Source organism: Oncorhynchus nerka, linkage group LG16 (genome assembly GCF_034236695.1).
Source record: "Oncorhynchus nerka isolate Pitt River linkage group LG16, Oner_Uvic_2.0, whole genome shotgun sequence".
Taxonomy (NCBI): Eukaryota; Metazoa; Chordata; class Actinopteri; order Salmoniformes; family Salmonidae; genus Oncorhynchus; species Oncorhynchus nerka.
This window is the reverse complement of record NC_088411.1, coordinates 24,605,887-24,630,805: the sequence shown is the minus strand read 5'-3', so window position 1 is coordinate 24,630,805 and position 24,919 is coordinate 24,605,887. Positions and strand designations below refer to the sequence as shown.

General features: G+C 43.4%; 1 protein-coding gene across 1 annotated transcript; it reads left to right on the top strand.

Annotated features, from left to right (window-relative positions):
- Positions 1-940: 940 nt before the first annotated feature.
- On the top strand, positions 941-23,824 carry col1a1b (collagen, type I, alpha 1b). The gene is made up of 49 exons (XM_029685193.2): positions 941-1,158; positions 2,806-3,009; positions 3,705-3,736; positions 4,345-4,380; positions 5,057-5,152; positions 5,831-5,902; positions 6,921-6,965; positions 7,376-7,429; positions 7,768-7,821; positions 8,203-8,256; positions 8,484-8,537; positions 8,810-8,863; positions 8,982-9,026; positions 9,253-9,306; positions 9,590-9,634; positions 9,759-9,812; positions 10,380-10,478; positions 10,747-10,791; positions 10,997-11,095; positions 11,390-11,443; positions 11,781-11,888; positions 12,693-12,746; positions 13,143-13,241; positions 13,473-13,526; positions 13,772-13,870; positions 14,066-14,119; positions 14,316-14,369; positions 14,559-14,612; positions 14,736-14,789; positions 15,054-15,098; positions 15,452-15,550; positions 15,799-16,014; positions 16,213-16,266; positions 16,420-16,473; positions 16,611-16,718; positions 17,261-17,314; positions 17,470-17,523; positions 17,702-17,863; positions 18,204-18,311; positions 18,487-18,648; positions 18,995-19,102; positions 19,916-19,969; positions 20,084-20,191; positions 20,423-20,476; positions 20,804-20,911; positions 21,021-21,309; positions 21,549-21,739; positions 21,903-22,145; positions 22,554-23,824. The coding sequence occupies exons 1-49, from the start codon at positions 1,077-1,079 to the stop codon at positions 22,698-22,700; spliced, it is 4,380 nt and encodes a 1,459-aa protein (XP_029541053.1). The 5' UTR covers positions 941-1,076; the 3' UTR covers positions 22,701-23,824.
- Positions 23,825-24,919: the final 1,095 nt, after the last annotated feature.

Here is a 24,919-nt window from a genome sequence, read left to right as displayed (position 1 = left end):
ATCTCAAGATTCACAACACAAAACCAGCTGCCACATAAAAAAAGTCCTTAGGATACAACACAATTGAAACAATAAAACACTTAATTGCATCTATCAGATATACAGTGTTGTAGTAGTGTACTACATGTAGTTCAACTAGTATTGAACTACATTTTGCAGTAGCTTGGTGGTAGTTGAACTAAATTAAATCTAGGTCAAGTTTTCAGTAGTTAGTTCATGTTTTATATATGTAGCAGTGTTTTTTATTTTATTTTGCAAAATAAAATATGGGTGAATAAGGCAATAATGTCCTCTCATTTTCAACATCAGACCTGCCTAATTCTCACTTGAAACATCGTTTTTGTGTCTACTAGGCTAAATTACACATTCCGTTAACATCTGACTCCAGAGTGATATGTTCTTGCAATTTGGTAGTCTATGACATTTCAGATGTAGATATGATAATATATTACAAAGTAGTTTAGATGTAGTGAACTACTTTCCCAAACTAACTTTAGTTAAGTAAATGATATTTGATTCATTAAGTTTAGCTGAACTCCTTCCATTGTAAAGTAATTGTTAGCTTGGTAAAGTATATTTGCAGAGCAACTTCCCCAACACTGCAGATATACAACAGGGAATATAGCCTTCTGTTTTGGCTAAGAGAAAACAGATTCCAAAGTGTTGATCAAAACGATGGAGTGTTCTCCACACCTTGCCTCAAGTTGAACAAAAGCGGTCAGTGCAAAGACCATCCACCGGGTCGGGTAACCGTTTGAAGATGAAAAAGGAAAAAAACGCACCGGTGTTTGAATGTCCACGTTTTAACCAAAATGTGAACTTGTTTGACACCCTCCTCCCCCCTTGTGAAGGAGGGACTCCTTTCACTTGTACAAGTTATCTTCTGCGCCCAGGACCTCCCCAAAAGTTTGGGATATAAAAACCCAGTTCACTCATTTGTTTAGGCAGTAGGGAGGTTCTGTCAGGGTCTGGATTGGAGTAACAAAGTGCCGGACCCTACTTTTTATGGTTGGAGTCTGAGGAGTTAAAACAGGATTCCCCTTGCCTCAAAGAGTCTACATGTCTAATATTTAGACATGTTCAGCTTTGTGGATATTCGGTTAGCGCTGCTGCTCAGCGCAGCAGTGCTATTGGCAAGAGGTCAAGGAGAGGACGATAGTAAGTATCACTTTATATGAGATTATAGGACACAGGGACGCTCGCAAGAACAATGGATAGCGCGTAAAGGGACCGTTCTATTATGTTTGGGATGATGTAAATAACGCGTACCTACCCTGTGGGACACCTGACGTTATATTGTCAGCAAATATCATCGAAGGGGTTATATCATTGCTTTTGGAGCTCCGAAGCTCGATGCATTGAACAAGGATTGTATATTTTTTTGCTTCCATGGCTGCTGTTTTCTCTGGCGTGCAGACACATGTTCAGTGAGCCCCATGCGCTCGTTTTTCACGCGCTATTTCATGTCCTCCGGCAAGGGAAATTCTAGCTGTTGCGAAAGCTTGGATGCGCAATGATGACATGATGTTAAAATGGAATTGGAATAAAATACAAATCTACAAACCACTTGAAACAATTATATTACTTATGTTAAATACAAATAAGAAATAGGGAAATGTTTTTCAGAAAAATAATAAAATATTACTGGCATTGACGCCTATCACCAAAAGCTAGGAATTATATTATGTACAATGGCACCAACGAATTGTGCCTGGACTGAAACAAACTCCTGAAAGATTAGGCGATAGGAAAGCCATATTCCCCATTAGCCTACTAGTATACATGGAAATGTGTAGCCTATTTAATACACTTCATGGCATCTGCAATAATAACTTTCCATTGCTTGATTTATAATAACTTTAAACCAGGGAGGCTAATTAAGTGAAAATAGTTGTACTATGACGTCTTCAGGAATTGTCTAGACATCAATTTATCAGATTGGGTGGGTATAGCTAGGGGGGTGTGGCTCGGTGGATTATAATGTCATTGTACAGGCTTGGAGCGCAGCTCTGTGGCAGATATTGGAAATGTTGGCCTCATCACCAGAATGACAAAACAAGCCTGGGCCGACTGCCCAAATCACCACACGAACCCTCGCCAGTGTGCCTTGCTTGGCTACATGTAGGATATACAGGCCTGTCTGACTTTGGCTATAGGCCTACTTCATATTCTTTCGCTTGTAGTTCAAAGTTCAAACATAGGCCTGGGTAAATGTCATTACACATTATGCATGCCACGAAGATTTTCATGTCATTTGGAAACTTTTTTATGTTTTGCATTTTCACCAACCACGTCACAACTCCATTAGACATCCCCATGGCCTTTGGCTACTGCAAAGGCAACAACCAGTGCAACACAATAGGACATTCAGATCATTTATGTCTATAGTTTGGAAAACAATGAAGAGAGAACCCTGTCTCTGTAGGCTACTTTCTCTTAAAAATTCTCTAAATCTATGATATATCAAAAATATTCTCTAGTTGGGCCATGAGCCTGGGATGTTGGTAGGTATAGGCCTTGCTAATCTTATGCCTATGTCATTCATTGGGAGTGGTCTCCTAGGATCCTACATTATTGTTCGTGCATTGTGTCATTCATATTCAACAGGATTTGGGTCTAACCTACACATTAGAAGAAGTATGCTTAAACAGTTTGTTCTGTTTAATAAATAATGTATCCCTTTTTATCAGACATTCAGACAGTATAATTGCAGCAATCGTTTGCTTTTGAAATGCTCACTTCTGATAGGTCTATTCAATTGCCATGTGACTTACCTTACGTTTCCAAAACTCTCCATCTTCGCAGGCGGATTCGGCAGCTGCTCGTTGGACGGCCAACAGTACAACGATAAGGATGTATGGAAACCAGAACCCTGCCAGATCTGCGTCTGCGACAGCGGAACCGTTATGTGCGACGAAGTGATTTGCGAGGACACAACCGACTGCGCGGACCCTATCATCCCCGACGGCGAATGCTGTCCTATCTGCCCCGATGACTCCGAGAGCGAGGGTAGCCTACCTTTGATGACCACTTACACCTGTGCCTTTTGGTAGCGTTCTGGCGCCCCCAGTGGCACCAATAGGCTGCAACGTTTCCAGTTATAGACAGAGGGGGACAAAGGGAACCGGTCGGCCCTTACACAGCCTTACACGCTGGCCATTACTTAGAATGGACTGTGGATACCTCATTGAGGATAAGCAGCAAAATAAATGGGATATTACTATTGCTTTTCTTTCCCCCACACTTTCTTTATGAGTGGATTAACCCTGTTCAATGCTGGAGATGTGGATGTGCAGATACATTTTACACTCACATCTTCACTAGGCAAGTCAGTTAAGAACACATTCTTATTTACAATGACAGCCTACCGGGGAACAGTGGGTTAACTGCCTTGTTCAGGGGCAGAACGACAGATTTTGTTCCGGGATTCAATCCAGCAATCTTTCAGTTACTGGCCCAATGCTCTTACCACTAGGCTACCTGCCGCCCCAAGGCAGGTATATAGGCCTAATCAGCATTAGGCCTGTAATGCCTTCACACCCTGCTATATGGGATCCAGCCATACATTAATTGTCAACACGGTATTATTGTACATTCAGAATCATTGTTTTACAGGATAAGTTTTTTACTACCCAGTTCATGGGTGATATGAGTTTATAAGGGGTAATAATAATATGATCTCTTCCTCTTAATTGATTTCATAGATCCCCAGTTACCAGAACGTCCTCAGCCAGAGGTATTTATGCACATTTTACAACTAGTATTGATTGTGTTAATTATGTTATTATGTCATGTTTTATATGTGTTATAACACGTGTATTAGTGTGTTATTATGTCATGTTTTATATGTGTTATAACACGTGTATTAGTGTGTTATTATGTCATGTTTTATATGTGTTATAACACGTGTATTAGTGTGTTATTATGTCATGTTTTATATGTGTTATAACACGTGTATTACTGTGTTATTATGTCATGTTTTATATGTGTTATAACACGTGTATTACTGTGTTATTATGTCAGTGAAAAATCTAATTATCAATGTATTAACATTATTGAATAATGATTGAACTCTGGCCTTCTTACAGGCCTCAAAATAAGCCCATATGTTCATTATGGTTCATATTTATTCAAACTGTGATACCTTTCAACTGTGCTGTAGGCCTACCATGTAATCCTCCACCAAAGGTTCAATGCCTTCATTTATGCTAGGCCTACTCTACATGTGTACTGACTCTAGTAGTTCATAGCCCAGTAGGCTTACACCACTCTCATTGAAGTGTTGTGCAGTGAAACAAGCACTGCAGCGCAGCTGATTCTCTTCCTCTTGTTGTACATCCACAGGGACCACAGGGAGGTGATGGCCCCAGGGGTGACGATGTAAGTTTTAAACGGTTTATTTTCAGAAATAAAATGAAATCATAAAAAAATATATATATAAATATATATATTTACTAAGGGTACAGTTTTTCCATGAAAGACATAAGGGGGGAAATCACGGTGCATTAGTGTCACTGATTCTTTGGACGAAGCATGGCTTTGTGGAAGTGGTGCTTAAGGTTGAGGTTAAGATTTGAATTGTAAAAGATTGTAAACACAGGTGGGTATTTCAGAAGGGGAAGAGCTGGGGTTTAGGCAAAGGCTTTGACTTATCTGCTGTTTCTGTTCAGTACAGATTTAAGTACCTCAGCACAGAAAAGCTATTTTGCAGTATAGTTAATACTATGTCATTTTAACCACTTAACTTATACAAATGTTTCAAAGTAATGATTGACATTAGTTTCTAGAGACTGGTATGTATTTTTCAAGGATTTGACCTATTGACCTATCAACCTTTGGTGGAACTTTGACCTTTGCATCACAGGTCAAGTGCTCCTGTGGGTGGTAAAATCCAGATGTAGCTTTCTAGCACATGGAGCCCCAGATTCAATAATTTGAGATTTTTGTTTTATGGGGAAAACAGTAGAGCCAGAACTGCTATTCATGGCATGCTTATCCATCTCTCTGCCTTTGTTACTAAGAACCTATGTATCTGTCTGTCTGTCCATCTCTCCAGGGTCCTGAGGGTGTTCCAGGTAACGATGGCGTGGATGGCCAGCCTGGCCTGCCCGGCCCCCCAGGCCCCCCTGGACCTCCTGGCCTTGGCGGCGGAGTAAGTTACCGCCATGACAAAATCATATCCAAAGGCTATTTCCTGTGGATATTTACCAGTCACTACCAGTCTAGTACCAGAGTTATCCATATCCATGGTTTTTGGTATGCCTGAGAGGAAATATTAATAGATATCTAAATTAGAGAGTAGTGAGTGTATCTCCCTGCTCCTTTCAGCACCAGTGGTGTGTGGACAGCTCCCTAGTCTCTAAATCTGGTTTGTGGAGGAGAGGAGTTAGACTAGAGACAGAATACAGAGGCACACAATACACTCTTATGATTGTTGAGACAGTTGGTAGTAGAGGGAGACTATTCCTCCTTCTTGATGGTGATGATAGTAGTGACTAGCCACATTGTATGATTCATTGTTTCATGTATCAAGCTGTTATTTCCCCCTCTGACTAAGGTTGCATCCCAAATGGACCCCTATTCCCTATATAATGCACTACATTTGACCAGGGTCAGTAGGGCGCTGGTCAAAAGTAGTGCACCATATAGGGAATAGGGTGCCATCTGGGACTCAACCTATGACTGAGTTACAGACAATTTTATAAACAGTTGTAACCAGTTATGAACAGTTGTAACCAGCCGTTTTGTCACCTCTATGCTGTATGCTTAAGAAACATCCACAACTTAAAGAAATTAGAAAACAATTGATTATTTATTTCCTTTCCTGCAGGTCTTCTCTCCTCAGATGCACCATGGTTATGACCAGAAATCCAGCGGTGGCCAGGCCCAAATGGGACAGATGGTATGAATGTCCTCATCTTGTCTTCCTCTGTGCTGTTTTAGTGATCAAAGTGGAGCCACATTTGCAGGCTAAATTGAGCTAAGAGGTCTGGTCTCAGGCAGTATCAAGCACCATTGTGAACTGTATGCAACACATACTAGATGACAACATTTCTGTTGTCTGGATTCAGAAATGCACAACCATTATGTATGTGGTCTATACCAAGCCTCTACAAAAGCAGTCTTCAGAGCAGTGTTTAAGATATATAGTTTAAGCTACCAATTACTTCACAATGGAAGAAGTTACGCTACACTATAGATACCCATATAAAATATTTAGTTCTATAGTGACTTTGAAAAAGTAGTTCACTACATCCAAACTACTTTGTGAAAAAATATAATATCTAAATCTGAAATGTCATAGACTACAAATTGCAAGAACATATCACTCTGGAGTCAGATGTTAATAGAATGTGTAATTTAGCCTAGTAGACACAAAAACTATGTTTCAAGTGAGAATTAGGAAGGTCTGAACACTACCAAGATTTGAGTTGAATTCAACAACCACCAAGCTACTACAAATGTAGTTTAATTACTAGTTGAACTATATGCAAAACCGTTCGGATGCTACAGACAGAAGTTGATATATCAGCTGTACCGAAGTGCCGTGAAGCTTGTGGGTGTCGTGGAGCAAAAACAACCAACATGTATGTGTTCGTGAGAGTCTGGCCTTTCCATTTCTTTATTATTATCAACTCTAGCTACATGGTATTGCTGTTTTGAAGATCATGGATCCTGTCATGGTTAGGTGATGATTTGCCTATGCAGTGTAGTTTACACTAAGCTGTACAGTACAGTACAACACTTTCAGGTTTGTAGTAGTCCTCTGGTAGTGATTGCTCACAATGATCAGCTATGTATTTTATGCTTTAGATTACAATACCTCACATATTCACTTCATCTCAATCAAGGGAGGTAATGTACTGCTACCAATGGTGTCATTTATTAATTGACTAATTGGTTGTTGTGTTTTCCATCAGGGCCCTATGGGGCCCCGTGGTCTTGCTGGCCCATCAGGCAACACCGTAAGTATCCTTTCATTATTTCTTTTCATTTTCAACAACAACAACCTCACTCATCTCATGTTTTACAAGACAAATAACGAAACATTTATTTGAATCTCTTTTTGTTATACCAGGTGTGATATATAGGTGTGAAAATCATTCCAGTTATAACATTTGTTGTACATACATTTATACAGTATACAGTGTAGTATATTTATATTTGACTTAAGTAATATATATCTTATAACAATACTTCTTATAGGGCCGGTTTCCCAGACAGATTAACCTTGATCCTGAACTAAAAAGATCATTCAATGGAGATTCTTCATTGAGCATGTTTTTAGGCCAGGAAAACCGGGCCATATTACTAATAACAGTAGTGTATATAACCTGTGTCTTATGGTTGAATCTGTGTTCCTGTCCTCCACCAGGGTCCCCCCGGTCACCATGGTCCCCCTGGCGAGCCCGGTGAGCCTGGCAGTTCTGTGAGTATCCAAAAATGAGAACTTCCTGTTGATTTAAATATCAACTGACACACATTCTGAAAGCACCACTTCCTGACCATGACCAATAGTTTGTAGTAGCAGCCCCCCCCATACCCCCCCAAAAGCCCCCCCCCCCACAAACACACACACAGACCCACACACTTCATCCAATTGTGTTTACTTTATATTTCACTGAGCCCTGACATTTGTGATGTACAGCAGTTATAGTAACTATACTCATGCACTAGCAACCTTTGCGAACCAACATCAACACACAATATCATCAATTTTGAAAGGACACACACAAACATCCACTCATCTTTGTTTGTTCCTTGTAGGGTCCCATGGGTGAACGTGGTGCAATGGGCCCCCATGGCAAGAACGGAGATAATGTACGTCATATTTTTTGCACGATCTCAATTTTCATTCTATTTCATTCCATTTGTTAGATCTGTAGCTCGAAAGCCATGTTCATTTGTAAAAAAAGAACTCAACATAGACAGGTCTAGTTTTCCCCCTTTGCAACTTACACCACAATATTTTCCCCAATGTATATTGTATTGACATGTTATCATTACATACATTTTAATAATATATATAATATAATCATAGTAATTGTATCATCCATTTTTTATACAGTTTTTTATGCCACATTATTATCAGTGTTTGTATTAGCGGCAGAATTATTCACAGTGAGAGACCTCTTCACAGACCTCTCTGTCTCTGTGTCTCTCCATTAACCTCTGTCTCCATCCCTCCTCTCTACTCTACAGGGTGAGCCTGGCAGGTCTGGTCGCCCCGGTGAGCGTGGCTCCGCTGGCCCTCAGGTGAGTAGCCCTTTAACCCTATAGGTCAAGGGTCAGTAGCTCCTGTCAAAACAGACTTGGTTCATATCAGTAAAGGACCTACAGGGCAGATTTGTGTGTTTGATGAGAACCATTCTAATAGACCAATAAAAATGCATTTTAGTTTCAACACTGAAAAGGCAACACTATTTTCTTTATGTCTCTTATGAAGACGAGTCCACAACATTTCTTCTTCTCCTATCCTACAGGGTGGTCGTGGAACCCCCGGAACTCCTGGCCTCCCCGGCATCAAGGGACACAGAGTGAGTAGTATAAGGAGGAGGAGGGACTTGAGGATTCTCCAGGGTGAAGTTTATCCTAGGTACAGATCTAGGATCAGCTTTCCCTCCCCTAATCCTTTCCCTAACCATTAGCAGGGGAAATGAATAACTGACCCAAGGAAAGCTACTAAGGGCAACTTCACTCTACTCCCACGATGATATGATGGCCATGACACTACAACTTTCCTACATTGCACTCTTAACCATACAGAATAACAGCTAACCTAACAAATGCTATTTGATATCCTCCTCAGGGTTTCAATGGTATGGATGGCGCCAAGGGAGACGGTGGCCCAGCTGGCCCTAAGGTTAGAAGTCTATCTAATGATATCTATCGCCATGTGAGTCTATCATTACCTGTTGTGGAGAACTCATCTGTTCCCTGGTGTTTTCTTCCTATTTTTCTCTTTATCCCTCCGACCACAGGGAGAGGGTGGTTCCCCTGGATCCAGTGGCAACTCCGGTGCTATGGTGAGTATCCCGTTCATATGACAAGCTCTCGTCTCAATAAACACATCAGAGCCCATTAACTCTCGGGAACTTTAAAGATATCAACCTGCTTTCCAGGAGTAGCAAAGACTAAATAATGTCCGTTTTTTAAACAAAACATTATGTCCCAGTGAAAGTAGCCAGCCAGCATTACTGTACTATCTAGCATTACTGAACTCCCTCTGCCTCACCCCTCCCGTCTCCCCAGGGTGCACGTGGTCTTCCTGGTGAGAGAGGCCGCCCTGGACCCGCTGGCTCTTCTGTAAGTACCACACTGCACTGCCCTCACTTCATTTGATTGATAGATTGTTTGATCACAACATGAATCGCAGAAAAACCTTAGACACTATCTCCAATGACACAGAAAAGTCTGAGACTTGATGTCATGTTGATGTATTGCTGCAATACCCCTAAATATCAACTCCTTTATTTAATGTGCAGTATGCTTACACTTGTTCACCTGGCCAATATGCTTTCATAAATTGGTCTTATCAGAACCAGAAATAAATCGAATTGATAATCATTTCCCCCACTTCTTCCTCTAGGGTGCTCGTGGTAACGATGGTAACTCTGGTCCTGCTGGATCTAATGTAAGTATCTTTATTACTGGTGACTAACCTGTCAACCTGTCAAAGCAATTCAGGGTACACCATTCAGTCTCATGTGTTGGTCCTGACTATGCGAATTTAACAAGTGTTTATTTGATCTTTTCAGGGACCCACTGGCCCATCTGGTGCCCCTGGATTCCCCGGAGGTGCTGGAGCTAAAGTATGTCATACCCCCACCCCAACCCCCTAACCCTAACCCCCCCCCACCCCAACCCGCTAACCCTAACCCTAATCCTCTTGTTGCATCTCAATTCTCCCAAAGTGTGCCCTTGTACAATCCTCACCATGCATTTTCAAAGCACTGGATAGAGGCAGTTTCACCCATATTTCTTACACCAGCCTTTTTCTCTCAAATCCATGATTTAAAGTGAACAAGTACACTCTTAGGGCAGAAGGGCAGAGAATTAGAACCCAGATTGAGAACCTGATCTGATATAGGCAGTGGCCACCAGATGGCATATGTACACCTCGTCAGTACAGAGCTCTATCAGAGAGGAAACAATGAGAGGAGTGAGAAGATGAAGTCGTACAGAATATGAATGACATAAAAACAACAAATTATTAATTATCTTCCTACATTCCTATGCACACACACACCCACACACACACACACACACAATCCCCCCTCTCCGTCCCCCTACACACACACAACGGTAACATCAGTCACAAAGACTAAATATCCAGTATCCATACGCCCTCCTAATTCCCTCTCTGCTGCCCCCCTTAGGGAGAGACTGGTCCTCAAGGAGGACGTGGCTCAGACGGACCCCAAGGATCTCGTGGAGAGCCCGGTAACCCCGGACCCGCTGGTGCTGCTGGACCCTCTGTGAGTACTGTTGTGCATGCATATGCTTGCCCTGATATGATTATTTGTCCTGGTTGCTAATGCTTATATGTATGTATGTATGTATGTATGTATGTATGTATGTATGTATGTATGTATGTATGTATGTATGTGTATGTATGTATGTATGTGTGTATATTCTTATGGTTTCCCTCATAGTGCACCATCTAACCTCTGACCCCTGAAGTTTACTGTAATATAATGTCCCCCCAACCCCTTCCCCTCTCTCTCTTCTCCTCTAACCAAACAGGGTGCCCCTGGAGGTGATGGCCAAGCAGGAGGCAAGGGTTCCACTGTAAGTATGAGCCATGTGGATACATCAAACTGATTGTTCAGATGATCTATGATAGATTATGTTCAAATTAATACGGGTAATACTTCATATAGAAATGATAATATATGCCATTTAGCAGACGCTTTTATGCAAAACGACTAACAGTATAGTATGTCCATACTGGTACTGGTACACTAACGTTTGTCTCCTCTTGTCTGTCCCAAAGGGTGCTGCTGGTATCTCTGGTGCTCCTGGTTTCCCAGGAACTCGTGGCCCCGCTGGACCCCCTGGATCTGGTGGTGGACCCGGCCCCAAGGGTAACCATGTGAGTACCACTGTTACGATCACTATTTTGTAAATTGGTCAAATAGCATTTAATGTATACGCTCGCTGTGCTGCATTATTTTGTGATGTGCTTGTGCTATTTTGAACAAGCAGTCATGGCGAGTATTGTTTTGTAAATTGGTACAACACAAAATTCAATAGAACACAGCAATTTAATGCCTCTCTATGGGGTATAACTTGTGTAGCACTTCACTCCATTTTGTGATGTGTAATATTGACCAGGAAGTAGTGGTGTGTTACCTGATGTGATTTGTTTGTTTGTTTTCCCTTACAGGGTGAGCACGGAGCCCAAGGCCCCAAGGGAGAGCCCGGTGTAAAGGGAGAGCCTGTAAGTTTGCAATGAACTCTATGATATATCACCTATGGAAACACAATCTTGCACACTGTATTTAGCAATCAGCTTACCATGTCTGAAAAATGTAGAGCCTGTATCCGGGACACAGATTAAACAAGCCCAGTTCTGGACCAACAAGCATCTTCACTGGAAAATCCCAATGAATGCAGCTTTTTGTTCAGGACTATGATCAATCTGTGTCTGGGCCATAGGTGTCTAACCCAGGTGTATAACCTGTTTCTTCTGAAGCTGTTGTTAGACTGGTGAGTTTACTGTACTATGGGTCTGGTCTCATGTCTGACCCCTCCTTTCCAACTCTTTCTCCAACCAGGGTTCCGCTGGTCCCGGTGGACCCCCTGGACCCTCTGGTGAGGAGGGAAAGAGAGGCGCCCGTGGTGAGCCCGGTGGAGCTGGTGGTGTTGGACCCCCTGGAGAGCGTGTACGTTCCCCACCTCTGACTCCTCAGCCCCCTTCTCCTATGTCAGATAACCCTTCCCTGAAGTGCCTCTCATAACAAATGTGTCTCTACATAGACAGATTCATTTTAAAGTGTTTGCGTTTTGTTTTCTCCATATGATTACAGTAAATATGTTTATTTATTTTAGAATTTGAAAAACCATAAACCAACCATCACAGCCTCATCCACCAGTCTATACTACTTATTAGAGCCTCAGCCACCAGTCTATACTACTTAGAGCCTCAGCCACCAGTCTATACTACTTAGAGCCTCAGTCACCAGTCTATATTACTTAGAGCCTCAGTCACCAGTCTATACTACTTAGAGCCTCAGTCACCAGTCTATACTACTTAGAGCCTCAGCCACCAGTCTATACTACTTAGAGCCTCAGCCACCAGTCTATACTACTTAGAGCCTCAGTCACCAGTCTATACTACTTATTAGAGCCTCAGCCACCAGTCTATACTACTTAGAGCCTCAGCCACCAGTCTATACTACTTAGAGCCTCAGTCACCAGTCTATACTACTTATTAGAGCCTCAGCCACCAGTCTATACTACTTAGAGCCTCAGCCACCAGTCTATACTACTTAGAGCCTCAGCCACCAGTCTATACTACTTAGAGCCTCAGTCACCAGTCTATACTACTTAGGCCCACAACCATCTGCATACTGTAGAATACGTTGAATTCCCAGGGGTCAGTGTTTGTCAGTCAAGCCCTGACTTTGTGACATGGTGTGCCTGTGCTATGGTCCCATGTGTAATTTTGGTCCTGTTTCTTCCAACAGGGTATGGCTGGTATGCGTGGTTTCCCCGGCTCTGATGGAGCTGCCGGTGGCAAGGTGAGTCAACAGTCAGATATAATAATAATGATATAATCCTATAATAATATGTGTACAGTGTGTATACGACCAATACACTTTGATTTGATTTGAATAGTTAATAAACCCTCAACTATAAAGCCATGGTCTAAGAAACATGACACCTGGTGTGTGGAGTGAAGCGCCATGTTTGGTCATACATGACATGAAGGAGTACTGTAAGCATCGTAGCAGAACATTGTATTGAACCTAGAAACACATTTTATTCAGCACATGATCCTTAAATATGCTGTCTGTGTGTGTCCTTATGGTTACCCTCATATAGCACTATTTCACCTCTGAGCCCTGGAGCTTACTGTAATGCTTACCTATCAAAACATGGCGCAGACATCACCAATTGATCTTCCTATGTGATAGGGTGGCCCTGGTGAGCGTGGAGCCAATGGACCAATGGGAGCCCAAGGTGCCACTGGTGAGGCTGGTCGTCCTGGCGAGCCTGGCATGCCCGGATCCAAGGTGAGTGGTACCTGTCCACATCTCTCTCTATTTCTCTCTTTCTCATTGAAAAGAAAACGACCATCAATTCACCATGTGACCTTTAACTTTACTGTAAGAGCATGCACAGTTTAGGACATGATATATCATTCACATAGATTTTGTGCAGACTTGTAGTCTTTGAGTATTGTAACCTGTATTCTCAGGTAGAATGTCATCTAATGTGTTTTCTTCTCTCCCTGCCTGCTGCAGGGTATGACTGGTAGCCCTGGTAGCCCCGGACCCGATGGGAAAGTTGGCCCTGCTGTAAGTACTACTGACCTATTCACTGCAAACTCAATGCATCCCTAATTACTATATTATTACTATGATATATAATAAACTATATTGGCAAGAGGACATTATCGAGAGGACACGTTTTGTCCTCCACGTCTCTTAGTCGTGATGCAACGACAGTGGATCATTGGGTAGTCATGTCATTTGTTCAATCTGGAAGGCACCAAACCCTTTCATGACCTGTGTGATCCTTCTCTTCTCCTGATGTACTGTAGGGTATCACTGGAAATGACGGTCGCTCCGGACCCCCAGGCTCCTCAGGAGCCAGAGGTCAGCCTGGAGTCATGGGATTCCCCGGACCCAAAGGACCTGGTGTGAGTAAACAAACAAGCTAACAAACGTACAAACAAATTAACATTAATTTCCCTCCTAAATAGTTGTTACTAACTAATTATTTTCTTACTATTTCATATACTGAACAAATCTAAATGAATGTTAGGGGTCGTGTGTTCAGTGTGTTTTCTGACACACTGTATAAAATATACATTTTGTCTGTCTCTTCCGTATAGGGTGACAATGGCAAGCCCGGTGAGAGAGGTGAAGCTGGAGCTGTTGGTGGTCTTGTAAGTAAAGCTATACTTATACCTGAAACAGATAGGATCGATCCTTCATACTGTGTCCTTTATGCGATATGGGCCCAATTTTGGACTGAAGTCCATGTTAAGTCAACTTATATCAAGTCAGAATAGGGCCCTTTGTCTATAGGCCATTTGTGTGTTTTCTTCGGTTTGTAACAGACACCATCTTGTTTCTGTCTAGGGTGCTCCTGGTAAAGATGGTGACTCTGGTGCTCCTGGACCCCAAGGGCCTGCTGTACGTATTCACAAATATCTTTCTTAGAATGAATGGTACATTTAGCCACACACATCTCCAGTACATTGTCTCCTTCAATATTGGATTGTCTCTTAACACATTGAGACACCTTCGTATGAATTCATTCATGAGCCACCCAGACACCATACTTAAACTGCGCGCTGATATAGTTCCCCCCTTGTGTTCCAGGGTTCTCAAGGAGAGAAAGGAGAGGGCGGCCCCGCCGGGCCTAATGGATTCCAAGTAGGTTACCAATCACAAACCTAACCTCCACAATCATTACTTGTCTCCATATTCACATTTTCAACCAATAATGTTACATGTTGACCTGAAATCTCAACCACACCTCTCCCATCTTCCCTATAGGGCCTGCCTGGACCTCAGGGAGCTACTGGTGAGCCTGGCAAGGCTGGTGAGCAGGTAAGTAGTACCGTCCATCACAGAGGTCCTATAGGTTCTAGATGTAATTCCATGACATATTGAATTGAAATTAGAAAAGTATATCTTATATACTGCTGGAAAGCAAGTTTTTTACCCAAATGCAGTTTTTGAAGTCTAATCAGCTGCTATCTAGCAATACATGTCATTATGTGGCAAATGTTGCTATAAAAAGGGCTATAAATACATTTGATTGATTGATTGATTGGTTGATTGACTGATCCTCTCTCCCCTGTCGCTCCACAGGGTGGGCCCGGTGAGGTTGGAGGCCCTGGCCCCAGTGGATCCAGAGTAAGTACAGTACCTTACTGCAGCTCTGAATAGGATCTGAACCCCCAGAAGCTGCCATCTGTCTAAGCTGCCCTCTTCAGTAGCTGTTCCATTACTAAACATGATGTTCACGGTCTTCTCCTCTCCTCCCATCTTCTCCTCCTCTTCTCCCCCCGTCTTCTCCTCTCCTCCCATCTTCTCCCCCCGTCTTCTCCTCTCCTCCCATCTTCTCCTCCTCTTCTCCCCCCGTCTTCTCCTCTCCTCCCATCTTCTCCCCCCGTCTTCTCCTCTCCTCCAACCTTCTCCTCCTCTTCCCCCCGTCTTCTCCTCTCCACCCCTCTTTTCCACCTCTTCTTCTCCCCTCTCCTCCTCAGGGTGACAGAGGTTTCCCAGGCGAGCGTGGTGGCATCGGATCTGCTGGCCCCGCTGGACCCCGTGGAGCCAATGGTTCTCCCGGTAACGATGGAGCTAGGGTAAGAGAACACTGGAGAGCACAGATACAGATGACGTCATTGATTAAATAATTCACTTGGTCCTTATGTTGATCCAAGGACTGAGAATTACATTAGGCCCCATACAACCATATCATTAGTCATTTTCTTATTTATTTTTGCACCGCAACAAATATTTTTCTGGATGTAACATTTTTGTTAATATATTATTTGGCAATAATGTGAAAGGAGTTTTAATGTATGTGTCTCTGTCTACCATATTTGTTCAGGGTGAGAGTGGTGCTGCTGGTGCCCCTGGCGGTATGGGAGCCCCAGGTCTGCAGGGAATGCCCGGAGAGCGCGGCTCAGGCGGCAACTCCGGTGCCAAGGGAGAACGAGGTGATGGTGGCCCCAAGGGAGCCGACGGTGGCCCTGGAAAAGACGGCATGCGTGGTATGACTGGACCCATCGGACCCCCTGGACCCACTGGTGCTCATGGAGAGAAGGTAAGAGCAAAATGCTGTTTGGATGAAACGGTTTGATTACTCAGTAAACAGTGCAATATCAATTGTTGAAAAACTATTGTGTAGCTACAGCCTTGATGTATAACAGTATTTTTTAAAGTATTAAGTATTCAATTGAGACAAATATGAGAGTTTTATTCTCATCTGGTCGCCACTCTCTCTTTCGCTCTCTGTGTTTAGGGTGAGGGTGGTCTCGGTGGCCCCCCTGGCCCCACTGGAGGTCGCGGTTCCCCTGTGAGTATCTTCCAATGACATACTACATCTTCATCTGCTTATGATGGTGGTGTAATACGCCGAATGATGGCACGCCATTTCTCTTCATCACACTGTATAAGCTTTTCATTCCCAACCTCTGACCCTGTGTGTTTTCCACCCATAATCCTCCAGGGTGAGCGTGGTGAGCATGGTGCCCCTGGACCTGCTGGATTCGCTGGACCCCCTGTGAGTAGCATCATCACCCAGCCCGGTCCAGTCCAGAACACTCTGAAGCTGGTCACTGTTCTGTTTCCAGTGGAATCCCATAACCCAGTAATGACCAGTCCTGACCAGTCCTTTCCACTTCTCTCTTCCCACTTCAGGGTGCTGATGGTCAGCCTGGCAACAAGGGAGAGACCGGTAACAACGGCCCCAAGGGTGAGGCTGGTGCTCCCGGGCCCGGTGGACCTGTTGGTGCTCCTGGACCTCAGGTATGGCTGTCTGAGGCTGTCCAATCAGCTTTAACTCCCGACCCCCCAGACCCTCCCCCCCAACTAGAACATTTTATAATGTGTCCAACTGATGCATACTTATCATTTGCATTCAAATTTCCAAGATAGATAGAAAAATACATTTTTCATGTTGCTGTTTGTTCCTGAATCAACCAATTCAGGAGCAGTTTGCAAATATACAGGACAAGTTACTTTTAGCTAACCGGGCACATGTGTACAACATATATATCCTGAAACGTACTGTAATACAGTGACCGATTGAAAAAGTGCTGAGGACTGAATAGGTGATGTGACTGTTAGTTTGTCCTGTGTTTGTTTTCATTTGATTTCATTTCACCTTTATCTAACCAGGTAGGCTAGTTGTTCTCATTTACAACTGCGACCTGGCCAAGATAAAGCAAAGCAGTTCGACACATACAACACTGTTCTAAATAATATAGTAATGTTCAATGCATATATTTATTATCCTAGGTTCTATTTATTGTCTTTATGGCCTAACTCCCTGCTGTTTGTGTCCTCAGGGGCCCGCTGGTAATTCTGGTACTAAAGGAACTCGTGGTGCACCTGGATCCCCTGTAAGAACCTCAAACTTCTCCTCAAAGCAACACTTTTAATTGCTTTAAACTGAACAAAAATGTATACAAAACAAATAGTTGTAAAGTATGTGTTTTTTTGTGAAAGCTATTCTGTTATCTCATGTGTGTGCGTGTGCGTGTGTGTGTGTCTGTAGGGTGCTTCTGGTATGCCTGGTCCTGGTGGGAGAGTCGGTCCTCCTGGTGGAAGTGTAAGTTCACCTAACCAAGGTCCTCCATCTTCTCAACAATCTACCGAACAGTCCCATTCATGCACACTGAAACATATTAAGTTTGGCTTCTTGAGTTAAACATCTTTAACTCACATACTTTTATATTTTAAAAAATGTTGCTCTGAACAAACTCGCCTCATCTCCTAAATGTTTTCAGGGAGCCCCCGGATCCGCAGGCCCCCCCGGCCCCGCTGGTAAAGAGGGACAGAGAGGTGGACGAGGTGAAACTGGTAATGCTGGTCGCCCTGGTGAGGCTGGAGCCGCCGGACCCCCAGGTCCCTCAGGAGCCTCTGGATCTAAGGGTAACGATGGTCCAATGGTAAGTAAAGTAAACATATATAAACAACAACAGCAGCTATAAACAAAGTAGTAAACAGAACAACACATCAAATACTAAAGGGATGAAGGGATATTGGGCCAAAACAACAATTATTATATATTTCAAGCATTACAAAACAAAATAAAAACTATGTAATGTACCAGATGGAATGTTAAAAAACGACTATAAAACAGAAAAAAATACAAATTAAAATCTGTAATGCTACTTTATTTGTAACATATGTATGTAGTCAAGTTTAAACCATGTTGATGAATCTCTTTATAAAAGCTTGTTCTGTTTCTCCCTGCTGCAGTGAATAATCTGTCATCTTTTTCTCCAGGGAGCCCCAGGAACCCCCGGACCCGGAGGTATTGCTGGACAGCGTGGTATTGTCGGTGGCCCCGGAGGAAGGGGACCCAGCGGTACCGCAGGAATACCAGGAACAGCTGTGAGTGTTCCCATCAACAACAACCCCCCCCCCCAAAACACTGACCATATTACTCTTAACCTCTTATCAAAAGTATTAACTCACAAAAAAAGCACTTTTGTCTTAGCTTTGTCTCTACTCCTAAAGCCTTCACACTTGACACTTAACCCTTAACTTGTCCCTTGTCCTCTCTCAGGGAGAGCCCGGTAAGCAGGGACCTGGCGGCCCCGTCGGTGAGCGTGGCTCCCCTGGCCCCATGGGACCCCCTGGCTTGTCTGGTGCGCCCGGTGAAGCTGGTCGTGAGGGTTCCACTGGTCACGATGGTGTTTCTGGCCGCGATGGACCCCCCGGCCCCAAGGTAAGCTTCCACTATCAAACCACCTGCTACACTGAACCTCTGTTATAAACAACATTGCTGCTGGATAATAGATATAAACAGACTATTTGTCTTATAATGTATACACTTACTGCATTTTTAAGTAGAGCTTTTCAAGATGCTCAAAGAGCTTTACAATGTAAGAGAGGAAACTCACCTCATCCACCAACAGGAAACTCACCTCATCCACCAACAGGAACCTCACCTCATCCACCAACACTTGTCCATATCACTGGCGACATTACCCTGATGGCTCTTTGTCTGTGTGTGTGTGTGTTTGTCCGTGTTTGTCCGTGTGTGTTTGTCTGTGTGTGTGTGTTCATTGCAGGGTGACCGTGGTGAGAATGGTAATGCTGGTTCCCCTGGTGCTCCCGGACCTCCCGGTGCCCCCGGTCCCTCTGGTGCTTCTGGCAAGTCTGGTAGCCGTGGAGAGTCTGTAAGTACCTCTTCTCGTCAATTTAGGGGTTGACTATATTAACATTCAGGCCTTAGAATGTTTTTTTCTTTCATTTTGGACATTTGTTGGACTAGCTCGCAATGTTACCCTGACATACCCCGGGATACATCAATGTTACCCTGACATACCCTGGGATACATCAATGTTACCCTAACATACCCTGGGATACATACCCTGGGATACAACAATATTACCCTGACATACCCTGGGATACATCAATGTTACCCTGACATACCCTGGGATACATCAATGTTACCCTGACATACCCTGGGATACATCAATGTTACCCTGACATACCCTGGGATACATCAATGTTACCCTGACATACCCTGGGATACATCAATGTTACCCTGACATACCCTGGGATACATACCCTGGGATACATCAATGTTACCCTGACATACCCTGGGATACATCAATGTTACCCTGACATACCCTGGGATACATCAATGTTACCCTAACATACCCTGGGATACATCAATGTTACCCTGACATACCCTGGGATACATCAATGTTACCCTGACATACCCTGGGATACATCAATGTTACCCTGACATACCCTGGGATACATCAATGTTACCCTGACATACCCTGGGATACATACCCTGTGATACATCAATGTGCTGTATATGAGCAGATTAGTGAATCACCATTCATTCAGGTATTATTTATATATTTTATTATATGCAGTTATTCTTTACACACTTATCATTATCCTTGATTCTCTCTCTCTCTCTCGCTCTCTCTCTCTCTCTCTCTCTCTCTCTCTCTCTCTCTCTCTCTCTCCCTCAGGGTCCTGCTGGTCCCGCTGGCCCTAACGGTCCTGCTGGTGGTCGTGGTGGTCTTGTAAGTTTTCTGTCAGCATTTTGGCATCCATACACCTTAACCTGCATTGTAAGGCTGTCCGATATTTATTGGCAGTGTTGAATAACTGTTTGACCCCTTGGCCTATCTCTGCAGGGACCTGCTGGTGCTCGTGGAGACAAGGGAGAGGCTGGAGAGGGTGGAGAGAGAGGCCACAAGGGACACAGAGGTTTAAACGGCATGCCCGGTCTTCCTGGACCCTCTGTGAGTATACCAGGCGTATTATATTATACAACTCCTGACTAATCTAATGGATCATATGTTAAAGTAAGGTGCTACTCTTTATGCTTATGTACTGCCATTTTAAAAGTCGTTTTTATCGGATTTGAGGCATTAAGGAAGCATGCACATTGTCTCTGGGTTGAAGATCTGTTGTTCTCTTGGCTTTACCATGGCTGATCTAATGTGTGATTAATGTGATGTGTCTGGTTCTAGGGTTCCCCTGGCGAGTCTGGGCCTGCTGGACTTAACGGACCTTCTGGACCCCGAGTGAGTGTGACACACACTTCAAGCCCACCAATAGAACATGAATCAAGGCTGATAATACAATATACATATGTCATGTTGTGTTCTTTACCATAACAACACGATTACACACATCAGATGACGCAGGGATTTCCGATCTATTCCTTTATTAAAGTGATGTTGCCGGTGGAGTGGAAGGAATAGGACCTCTAAATGAAGGCAATTGATGAAGGCTGAAATGTCAAGTTGTTAATAGTTGTTTAAATAAATAATGGTGAGCGAGTGTTGTGCCTTTTCCTTTTCAAGGGATATGACTTCTAAAGGAGTTGTTGTTTTGTCTCTGTCCTACAGGGACCTCATGGTTCTTCTGGCTCCACTGGCAAAGATGGCATGAACGGTCTGCCTGGACCCATTGGACCCCCCGGACCCCGTGGTCGCAATGGAGAGATGGGAGCAGCTGTAAGTCTCACACTGACCACTTCCTTTCCTCCACAAGCACACACAGCACACAGCACACAGCCTTTGAGGCCAGTTTTGACCCCTTTCTATCCTCTTCTTTCCTACCCAGGGTGCTCCTGGTTCTCCTGGTCTGCCCGGACCTCCAGGTCCCGCTGGCGGCGGCTTCCATGTCGCACCGATCTACAACCAGGAGAAGGGACCTGACCCCATGCGAGGAGGAGGATACCACTACCGCGCTGACGAGCCTGACATGATGAACGACCGTGACATGGATGTGGACACCACCCTGAAGAGCCTCAGCCAGAAGGTGGAGAACATCCGCAGCCCCGAGGGATCCCAGAAGAACCCCGCCCGCATGTGCCGTGACATCAGGATGTGCCACCCCGAGTGGAAGAGCGGTAAGTTCCAGGCTCAGTCCAGCCCACCTCCAGACAGCTACTGGTCACGGACTAGGCATGCTGTGATCAGTGATCGATTGGTTGGTTGAAATTATAAGACACTCAAAACACAGCCAAAAACATCAAAGAGCTAGCAGCCTACATAAAAAAACCTCAAAGAATAACTTTACTTTATTTAACTTTTATTTTCACCTTAAGCACCTTGATGGCTTATCTTCTGTTCTTTCTTTAACCCACAGGCCAGTACTGGGTGGACCCCAACCAGGGCTCTCCTCTGGATGCTGTCCAGGTCTACTGCAACATGGAAACCGGAGAGACCTGTGTCTATCCATCCCAGGATACCGTCCCCATGAAGAACTGGTACACCAGCAAGAACATCAGGGAGAAGAAGCACGTCTGGTTCTCAGAGTCTATGGACAATGGCTTCCAGGTATGGACCATTCAGCGTAACCAGGTGACAAAATGACTCGGTCTTACACTCAAACCTGGATCGCTAGGGACATGGGACTTGACTTGGACTTGAGGTTTAGTGTCCTGCCTTCACTACAACACTACCTTCATGATACTAACGCCCATCCTCTCTCCCTCTCCAGTTCCAGTATGGTAGCGAGGGATCCAACCCAGAAGACGTCAACATCCAGCTGACCTTCATGCGCCTGATGTCCAACGAAGCGTCCCAGAACGTCACGTACCACTGCAAGAACAGCATTGCCTACATGGACGAGGCCACGGGCAACCTGAAGAAGGCCCTGCTGCTCCAGGGAGCCAACGAGATCGAGATCAGAGCCGAGGGCAACAGCCGCTTCACATACAGCGTCAGCGAGGACGGCTGCACGGTGAGACGCCTACTACTACTGTCTACTTTTACTGTCCTATACTCTCTTCCGTTATCTTTCAACTCCCTTCTGAGCTCTTCCACTAGCTGCTATTCTCTTCTCTCTTTACTCTCGTATTTAACAGTCTTCTACAGTCTTCTACTCTCCTCTTCTCTCTTCTACTCTGTTGTCTTTATATCTCGCCTCTCTTTTTTGTTTTGTTCATCTGCTATCACACGAGGTGGTGGTGCATTGGCTTCCTTTTGATATTAGACAGTGTGAAATGCATATTAAGGAACTCAAGATAGATGAAGTGATTAAATAAAAGAGAGGTTATGTAGAGGTTAGTGTGTTACCAACCCCTTTTACCAAGACTGGTTTTTGATTCTGACCCATGCTCCCTCCTCTCTATCTCTCTCCATTCCACAGTCACATACCGGCACATGGGGCAAGACAGTCATCGACTACAAGACATCAAAAACATCTCGCCTGCCCATCATTGACATCGCTCCTATGGACGTTGGTGCACCTGATCAGGAGTTTGGCGTCGAAGTTGGCCCCGTCTGCTTCGTATAAAAAAAAAGAAATGTGGACATGAAATTGTTTTTTTTCTAGCCGTCATCTCTAATTCTATTTTCTATGCATTACCTACAAACTCTTTCGGTTGCCAAACAGTTCCACGAGTTTGAAACTACTCTGCTGAAGACGTCGTTTGTGTGTTTTTGATTCTGAATAATTTGTTTGAGGGGACTGCTACTTCAACCGAAACCTACAACAAGCAAGGACACTTAAAAAATAATATTTTGTTTCCACTGGACACAAGAAAATGATTTTAAGTGGTAAAGTGTAAAATCTCCCCTGGAGAAACACAATGAGATACAGGTGACGTTTTTTACCACTGCGGAAGGACAATGAAACCATCAAATGCTATGTACCATTTTCTGGTATTAAATACTTCTTAAAAATCGAGTGTCTTGTTCTAAATTCATGACAAAAAAAACATCTGAAAGTTCACCTTTAAATACCTTCATGGCTACCTCAGAGAAGAAGTCCGTGTTACCCTAAATGTTTCATGAACTCTAGGGCAGATTTTACGCTACAGGAGTATTATTAGAAAGAAAACAACTGTCAGAGGTGCTATAATATCAACACATGAGGTCCAGTTATTGGTATTTGATAGAGAATTCCTTTCCTGTCATAATTAGCTAACAACCATCGGATCTTTGGTGCTAACAAATCAACACAATGTCTTCCTTGTTGTCAATGTAGTTCAATTGTTTTCTTTGTCAAGTGTTGGTTAATTAACAGTTCCGGAATATGACTTACTGTGGATATAATTCATGCTATGGTGTCTGGTGCAGATTTAAGCAAGTGGTTTTGTTTTTAGTTATATTTCATTTCCCCTGCCCCCACCTGATGTTTAAGTGTCAACCCTTTATGTGTGCCTTACCCTTCCGATTGTCCCTTTCACTGCACCACTCAACCCCCCCATCCTTTCGTTTGTGTTTTGTTTGTTGAAAAAATAGAGTTTCTAAAAAAAGAAAAGAGTAAAAAAAATCTGAGAAGCAGACACACTTCCATGGTTTTGAAAAAAGAGAATCTGTACTGATGTTGTACATGTATAATAAATCAAGATGTTTTTAATTATTTGGATACTGAATAAAGCATGTGAAGTGGTCTACTCAATGTTTGACATGTCACCTTGGTTTCCTCCGTTCATTTCACATCATATCTAAATCAAACCAGCAGCCGACAATCCAGTGACAGTGGCTGATTGATTATACAAATGTAATATTTTATATAGGTTATTTTTGGCTGTTGGTAAAATAATCTCCCAAATAGTTTAAAGTGTAACTTCCCTTAAAATGGGGAAATGTGATATTCTAGGCATATTGTCAAACACATCATTCCAAAAAAAAGCCCATGTTGACCCCTTTCTTGGGAAACATAATATTAAGGAATTAACTGTAGCCCTAGTTGTCACAACTGACTTGGTGGGCTATCCATTCCTCCTCATCGAGCCCTGAGTGTGACTTGCGGGACAGATGCAGGATGGTAAGGAGCAATTTGGATAAAAAGTGACGTGCTATTAGGCATAGTTGTTTTGGTTGAAATAAAATAAAATAAAATGACATCTCTAGTGCTCCAAATTTGCAGCTACACAAGAATGACGCAATAATACATATTAGTTGACCATAATATACATGACCATCTGCATAGTCAGCCACACATTTTGATTGAGGCTTCTGAGCCTTCTCACCGTTTTGTTGGATCCTATAATTAGCAATGTAGCCTTGTACTGACCCCTAGTGGAATTCCATGGAACAGCTCTAGAATTACGACAGAGTGGGGCAGGCTACTGTGTGGCTTACTGTCCGTCTACCTACTGCAGGTCTACTATGGAAAGACGTGTTAACATAATCTTCCAAACCAGAGTGCTGCGTGGCAAGACACGTTCACAAGTCCAGTCACAAAACGGAGACATGCTGAAACTTGTGGATGCTATTCTACTACAATGCCCTTTTATGGATCATCTGCATTTTTGTTTTGTATATGAAGCCCAGATGACAAGTGGAGTTTTGATTCTGGTAATATATATATTTTTTTAAAGGGAATTTGTCTTCCTAAGGATGATTTGGATCAAATGGAATAGTCGATGCTGCATGCTCCTGTGTGTGGTTCACTTTGATTTGTGTATTTGTTGTAGCCTATTTTTCTGTTTTTATTGTGTTCCTAATTTGCTTCTCTTTGGTAGTATTATGGTAAGTACTGGGCATGTCTTGGCGGCACTCCTC

Excerpts from the sequence above, each read along its gene's own strand:
- col1a1b (XM_029685193.2), top strand. The coding sequence starts at position 1,077 with ATGTTCAGCTTTGTGGATATTCGGTTAGCGCTGCTGCTCAGCGCAGCA. Across the intron at positions 3,737-4,344 it reads CAGAACGTCCTCAGCCAGAG|GGACCACAGGGAGGTGATGG; the intron begins GTATTTATGCAC and ends GTACATCCACAG. Across the intron at positions 18,649-18,994 it reads ATGGACCCCCCGGCCCCAAG|GGTGACCGTGGTGAGAATGG; the intron begins GTAAGCTTCCAC and ends TGTTCATTGCAG.